This window comes from Vicia villosa, linkage group LG6 (assembly GCF_029867415.1).
Source record: "Vicia villosa cultivar HV-30 ecotype Madison, WI linkage group LG6, Vvil1.0, whole genome shotgun sequence".
NCBI classification, from domain to species: domain Eukaryota; kingdom Viridiplantae; phylum Streptophyta; class Magnoliopsida; order Fabales; family Fabaceae; genus Vicia; species Vicia villosa.
In genome coordinates, this window is record NC_081185.1 from 18,446,057 (window position 1) to 18,453,098 (window position 7,042).

General features: G+C 33.8%; 2 protein-coding genes across 2 annotated transcripts; both read right to left on the reverse strand.

Annotated features, from left to right (window-relative positions):
• Positions 1-103: 103 nt before the first annotated feature.
• LOC131613284 (putative F-box/FBD/LRR-repeat protein At5g22670) lies at positions 104-1,188 on the reverse strand. Its single transcript, XM_058884967.1, has 3 exons — positions 805-1,188; positions 399-533; positions 104-316 (listed from the first exon to the last, which is right to left on the reverse strand). Exons 1-3 carry the CDS (start codon positions 1,186-1,188, stop codon positions 104-106), a joined length of 732 nt encoding a protein of 243 aa, XP_058740950.1.
• A 785-nt stretch (positions 1,189-1,973) lies between these two features.
• Positions 1,974-5,971, reverse strand: LOC131613285 (F-box/FBD/LRR-repeat protein At3g14710-like). Its single transcript, XM_058884968.1, has 4 exons — positions 5,018-5,971; positions 4,614-4,748; positions 4,308-4,531; positions 1,974-2,319 (listed from the first exon to the last, which is right to left on the reverse strand). Exons 1-4 carry the CDS (start codon positions 5,969-5,971, stop codon positions 1,974-1,976), a joined length of 1,659 nt encoding a protein of 552 aa, XP_058740951.1.
• Positions 5,972-7,042: the final 1,071 nt, after the last annotated feature.

A 7,042-nucleotide genomic window follows, 5' to 3' on the forward strand; every position in this document is an offset into this window, starting at 1 on the left:
CATATGTTGTAACCAAAAAAAACATAGTAGACACTAGACACCATAACATATTATACTATGAGCCAAAGAAGCATTGTAAACCTGAAATACTTGCTTCTGTATCCTAATGATAAAATTCAAGTATAGCAAAAGAGACTCCTTTCTTAAAACCGTACAACCTCTCAAGCACTGCGCCATTTTCCATAAAATATTTAGCCAAAAACAACTCATGCTCGGATCCATAGACCCTTCCAAATTTCACAACTTGGAGACTTGATGCCAAACACTCGGGCACAGCAGCAGAATTCAGAAGCTCTTGGTCGAATTTTGATATTTCCTAATGATTAGTAACCATACAAAGTCCAAATAAGATAAAATATAGATTACAACTTAAAGTGTAATAAATGAAAATTACCAACCTTTAAAACTAGAGTGTTGAGAATAGGAGACTTTTGAAGCAAGCTCAACAGAACATCACCAGTAATAACGCCAAGATCCAAATGGCTCAACATTGCAAATCTTGGTAGAGCAATCATATTTGGTTGAGTGAGAACCTGAATGACAAACATTAAGGAAACTTGCTTGTATTGGAAAAACATATCTTTTTAAATATACTAATGTGTTCGCATAAACACACCCTAAATTTTTGCCAAGACATTCAATTCAACCATTGTAGCTTCGTAAATCAATTGAATACACTAGTCATTAGTGTGCCACTATTTACCAGATATTACTTAAATTGTTTGTGTAGGAACTATAAACTGATAACGATATGTTAAATGCATACATGAGATGCTATATATAGAGTAAATGATTTGATCTTACCTCTGATTCGTGAAATTCGATACGCTTTGCTTGACTAAATTGTTTGAGAAGGAGACAAGTGCGTGATCCAGTTTCCTGAACATAACTCCCATCCCTATGCAACATAATCTTAACAGAAGCGTACCGGGCGGCAGATGGATTTGACAGAACAATGGACTGTGATATACTACCATATCCTTCATAAGTGAATTCTTTCATACATGAATCAGAAAATTTGATTGTGCAGCTACGTGGCTCACGAGTTACTGACTCACGGTCTTGTACTATTAAAACACTCTGAAGTAGAGGTGCTTCAATCGTGACATCATGAGCACTTAGCCAAGAGCAGTTTTTTATTTCAAACTTTTCCAATGATTTTAAAACAATGTGTAAAGGTTTGTCCATGGTAAATATAACTCCACGCAACTTGAATATTTTTAGGCTTCCCAAAAAAATATAAGTGCTGGGAGGAACTTTGATGGGACAAGCACAACGATACATCTCTAACACCAATTCTTCTTTATAATAGGAGTGACGGAAAAGGGATTGAGATGTTAGAGGAGAGAAAGGGACTCCAAAATTAGTGAGAACATGAAGTTTTTTTACTCTCCAGACTCAAGATGCAAGAGATCCATGTATTAACCATAGTTGCATCATACTCGTTGTTAGTGAGGAAAAGAGAAAAACTTTCCACATTATGAACCTTAGCAAAAATAAGAGTTCTGTAGACAAAGTTTATAAAGTTTTGTTTGCCACTTGATTTCTTCCTCTCGCGAGAGTAAAACACACTGTCATCAAAATCCATCTTCGTGATTAATGTCCATCTTTCTATCCATCTTTTAGATAACACACTTGTCCGAACCGCGTCTTTTGTAGGAAGAATAGAGAGAATATGAGTTATAAGTGAATCAGGTAGCTTACTGATTATATCCTCTTTTGCCTTATCATTCGTCTTAGGCCTAACAGATGATGAAGTACTACTAGCCATGCATTCCATTTATATAATAGTTTCCAACTACCCTTTCACTCATACAAACTTGTCTTTCCAGTTCTTATAATGTTTAGAGTGATGTTTGAATAGGGCCTTTCCCAAAAGGCCACCTAAGGTTACCCAACCCCCCTTTAAAGGCTTACGGCCGTAAAATGGGAAGAACACCCAACAGTGGAGGAAACTTCCAGCCCTTGGCACACTATTTCGAATGTCCTAACAAAGCCCTAACTATTAGAACTAGCTGGGAAGACACAATATTGTGAACTCTCAGGACTTCCACCTTAAAAGGAGAAAATGGAAAATAACCCCATGTCCTTGATGGGTGGAAGTAGAAGTAGATGTACAGAAAGGGGATTATAAGGTATGGCCATGGTAGCCTGTCCCATGGTGAACATGCCTCCAAAATGACCATATGTTTATCTTTTGAAGAAGAAATAACCAACTCCGTCCGAAAGGAGGGGATCTTCTCCTCGACGGTATAAGAGGATTCAATATCTTCGACTTCTTTAGACACGACAGAGGGGGCAACCATTATCTCTTTGTTCCTAGAAACACAAAAGAACAAAAAAAAATCACTACCATCATCACACTCGCTAATAGGACTACTAAAGCATGCCAGCCTAAAACCCTACTAAAAGCCTTTTGTCTAAAATCCCCAAACATAGCTTTTATGAGGGAAAAGATAGAAGGGATAAATACCTAGAAAGGTTTTGAATAAAGAGCACGTAAACCAATTCTCTCTTTAGAGCAAAAAATCCTTCAAATGAAAGCTATGCTAACCGCCTAGATCAATCCAACGACTAACCACATCTCACGTTGTTTCACATGCGTACAATTACCAACCATTTCTCCATTTAAAGAGGAAAGCACACCACTTCACAGATATTCAAATCCTTTCTCATTCAAACACAACTTTTCAATCTCATACTCACTTGAGCGTCGGAATGTTAACCTTGCAGGTTAGCCTCATCTCCACTACATCAGAAGCTCTGAATCACTGCAACAAATACTACTAGAAAATTCGCTTTTAGTGAACGAATTAGAGATCGAAAAAACTTAAAATCGGTCACTAAAACATTTTGCAACCGATTTAGTGATCGTTAATTTTTGGTGTAAAAATTGTTAGTCGCTAAGCTTTTGCGATGAATTTAGTGATCAAAATTTAACGACCGATTTTAGTGTTCTTTTTTGTAAATTAAAATTAAAAAAATATGATACCTAAGAATTGAACTCATAATCTCCATGAACTTTAATTAGACTTTGTCACCGCACCACTTAACATCTATAGTTATATTTTATATTTAAAAACATATATACATATATTTTATATAAATATATTATTTGTTAAAATATAAAAAAAAAACATAAAACGTTTAGTAAAAATTTAAATTTTGATGGTTAATTCTGACCAAAATTTTTCGATCACTAAATTGATCACTAAAAAACAAATTTTTTAGTAGTGAAATTCCAATTTCATACTTTCCGATCCAATGTAGTTCCAGCAAGGAATATTATATTCTTTCCTATGAACAAAGCACTTGAATAGAAAGAGGGGCTTAAAAATTAACCACTTGAATAGCTTGTCTCATTAAAAGCCTGCTCCACAATATGCACTTCATTTTCTTGAGCCTTAATATGTACTATTTTTTTTCTACAATCTTCCTAAACTATACACATCTATCCAATAGTCCCTACTAAACTGTTGTTTGTGCACCTTTTGCATGATCCACAAACCTTATTAATTCAAAATCTCCAAGTTTTGCATTATACTCTGAATCCAACATGATGTTGCTTGCTTTTATGTATGTACAACAGACAATTCTCATTCTTCATGCAATATAACAATGTAGATGCAAACCGAAACAAAATACATCCACCATCTTCCTAATTCCCAAATCCATTAGATATTTGATTAGTCGTAATAGTCCCATTACTTCTCAATGGTGCATTAGAATTTTGGAAGAGTGTAACACACTAATTGGCGAAGTAATCATTGTTGTTGGTTGGTTCCATCTGTACCGACTCAACATGGTCGTAAAAAGCACAAACCATGATGATGTTATGATATCTCTGTCTTCGATTTGCCAGTAGCAGCAAAATCTGACAGACATAGTCTGAGATCAACTATAGAATCAAAAGGTTGTTATCAAATGACCATACATCAGATGATGACCGAATTGGAAAATGAAAATTCTGGTTTTAAGAGAAACCCATAATGTAAAATAACATCAAATTTCAGGTAAATATAGAATATAGGTTGTCTTAATTACATCTTTTTGTAGAACAAAATACTAAAGACATACTAGCTGCTAAATTACAAACTTATATGCTGCTAAATTACAAACTTATATGTAGACAGTTATTTACTTTGTAGGTACAAAATTACACCTTAGCACCATAAACTGTAACCAAAAGCATTGTAAACCTGAAATACTTTTAGCAAAAGAAACACTATAAACCTGAACCACTTGCTTATGTATCCTAATGATAAAATTCAAGTATAGCAAAAGAGACTCCTTTCTTAAATCCATACAACTTCTCCTTAAATTCTTCAATGGCCTTAGATTTACTCAGCCATAAATTGACAGCGAAACTCATCCTCTCAAGCACAATGCCATTTTCCATAAAATATTTAGCCAAAAACAACTCATGCTCGGATCCACGGACACTTTCAAATTTCACAACTTGGAGACTTGATGCCAAACACTCCGGCACAGCAGCAGATTTCAGAAGCTCTTGGTCGAATTTTGATATTTCCTAGTGATTAGTAACCATACAAAGTCCAGATAAGAGAAAATATAAATTACAGCTTAAAGTGTAATAAATGAAAATTACCAACCTTTAAAACTAGAGTGTTGAGAATAGGAGACTTTTGAAGTAAGCTCAACAGAACATCACCAGTAATAATGCCAAGATCCAAATGGCTCAACATTGCAAATCTTGGTAGAGCAATCATATTTGGTTGAGTGAGAACCTGAATGATAAACATTAAGGAAACTTGCTTGTATTGGAAAAACATATCTTTTTAAATATACTAATGTGTTTGCATAAACACACCCTAAATTTTTGCCAAGACATTCAATTCAGTCATAGTAGCTTCGTAAATCAATTGAATACACTAGTCATTAGTGTGCCACTATTTACCAGATATTACTTAAATTGTTTGTGTAGGAACTATAAACTGATAACGATGTTAAATGCATACATGAGATGCTATATATAGAGTAAATGATTTGATCTTACCTCTGATCCATGAAATTCGATACGCTTCGCTTGACTAAATTGTTTGAGAAGGAGACAAGCGCGTGATCCAGTTTCTTGAACATAACTCCCATCCCTATGCAACATAATCTTAACAAAAGTGTCACTGGCTGCCGATGGATTTGAGAGAACAATGGGTTGTGATATACCACCAACACCTTCATAAGTGAATTCTTTCATACATGAAACAGAAAATTTGATTGTGCAGCTACGTGGCTCGCGAGTTACTGCCTCAAGGCCTTGTACTATTACAACACTTTCAAGTCTAGGCGCTTCAAGTGTGACATCATAAGCACTTAACCAAGAGCAGTTTTCTATCTCAAACTTTTTCAATGATTCTAAAACCATGTGTAAAGATTTGTCCATGGTAAATATAACTCCATGCAACCTGAGTACTTTTAGATTTCTAAAAATGAAAAAACCATAACTTGGAGGAGAAGGAACTTTGATAGCACAAGAATCCATATCCAACTCCAATTCTTCTAAATTATAGGAGTGATTAAAAAGGGAGTGACATGTAAGAGGAGAGAAGGGTAGTTTAAAATCTGTCCAGATTCGAAGTTTTTTTACTCTCCGACTCAAGATGCAAGAGATCCATGTATTAACAATAGTTGCATCATACTTGTTAGTGAGGAAAACAGAGAATTTTTCCACATTATAAACCTTAGCAAGTGTTCTATAGACAAAGTTTATAAAGTTTTGTTTGCCACGTGATTTCTTCCTCTTGCGAATGTAAAACACACTGTCATTAAAAGTTATCTTGGTGATTAATGTCCAGCTTTCTATCCATCTTTTAGATAACACACTCGTACGCACAGCAGCTTTTGTTGGGAGCAAAGAGAGAATGCGAGTTATAAGTGAATCAGGTAGCTTACTGATTATATCCTCTTTTGCCTTATCATTCTTCTTAGGCCTAACAGACGAAGTACTAGCCATAGATTCCAACTGCTTATTGATTTTCTGCATTTTCAAACAATATCCAGTATTAAAAAACAATCTGATGATCCATGCATGCATATCATCTTGTTATATGAATCAAAATATTTAGAAAGCAAAGAATCATTACTCAACATATACCCAAATGCTATCTAATTGAAACATGCAATCTAAAAAACATTCATTATATATGAAATTAATTAGTATGTGATGATGATGATACTCACCTTAGTTTAGCAAGATGATGATGATCAAAGTAGATTTTTCTCTTTCAGCTTTCGATTAATCTTCATCGTTACCGCTTCGCCATTGCATGTCCTCGTTAGTAGCTCATCTTCTCTACTACTCCTAGTACTCTCCTTTGGCTTTAGATTATTTATCAAAGTGGAAGTGGCGATGAAGTAAGGTAGTGGAGATTAGCCTAGTCTACTAATCTATCATATATTAGCTAGTACTAATTTTGCTAATTGTCATTATAAAAAATTTTAATTCTATAAATATATCAGTTTTTAATTTTATTTTATTTTTGAAAATTTATTCTCTACATTTTTAATAATTCATTTTTTTAAAACTCAAGTTGTATATTTCAAATAATTTTTTTATATATAGTTCAACAATTTAATATTTAATCAAGTTTAGAGATATATTTAAAAAAAATTACATACTAATAAAAAATATAAATATAGGACAGGATCTGACGAAGTGTATTAATTCTGTCGAAGTAATAAAATAAAATTCATTTTCACAAGAATCATCCTTGTGAATAACTATGTGTGAATTAAAGTAAATAATAAGGGGGACTCAGAGTTATTCGTTTCGAGAATAAAAACAAGAAATTAACTGTGTTGATTTTAATTACTCAGGGCGGTTAGATCATCTTTTGACTTTCTTACTTTTACTTGTTAATGAACTGCGCACTAATCAAATTTAAAGTATTATGGCGAATTAACACGGTCACTACACTCAATTCTTTGGTGTACATATCACTAATCTACACAATAATTTCGTAATTCCTTATGTCAATTCATAGTTAAATTAGGCATTCTTATAAGTTCATTAATTCAAATAACT

Bases quoted from the DNA above. Each gene is read 5' to 3' on its own strand.
- LOC131613285 (XM_058884968.1), bottom strand. From the start codon at position 5,971: ATGGCTAGTACTTCGTCTGTTAGGCCTAAGAAGAATGATAAGGCAAAA. The intron at 4,749-5,017 runs GTAAGATCAAAT...TTTATCATTCAG, and splicing joins TCGAATTTCATGGATCAGAG to GTTCTCACTCAACCAAATAT. The intron at 2,320-4,307 runs GTATGGATTTAA...TTGTGTTTCTAG, and splicing joins GAAGAATTTAAGGAGAAGTT to GAACAAAGAGATAATGGTTG.
- LOC131613284 (XM_058884967.1), bottom strand. From the start codon at position 1,188: ATGGACAAACCTTTACACATTGTTTTAAAATCATTGGAAAAGTTTGAA. The intron at 534-804 runs GTAAGATCAAAT...TTTGTCATTCAG, and splicing joins TCGAATTTCACGAATCAGAG to GTTCTCACTCAACCAAATAT. The intron at 317-398 runs GTTGGTAATTTT...ACTAATCATTAG, and splicing joins TCAACACTCTAGTTTTAAAG to GAAATATCAAAATTCGACCA.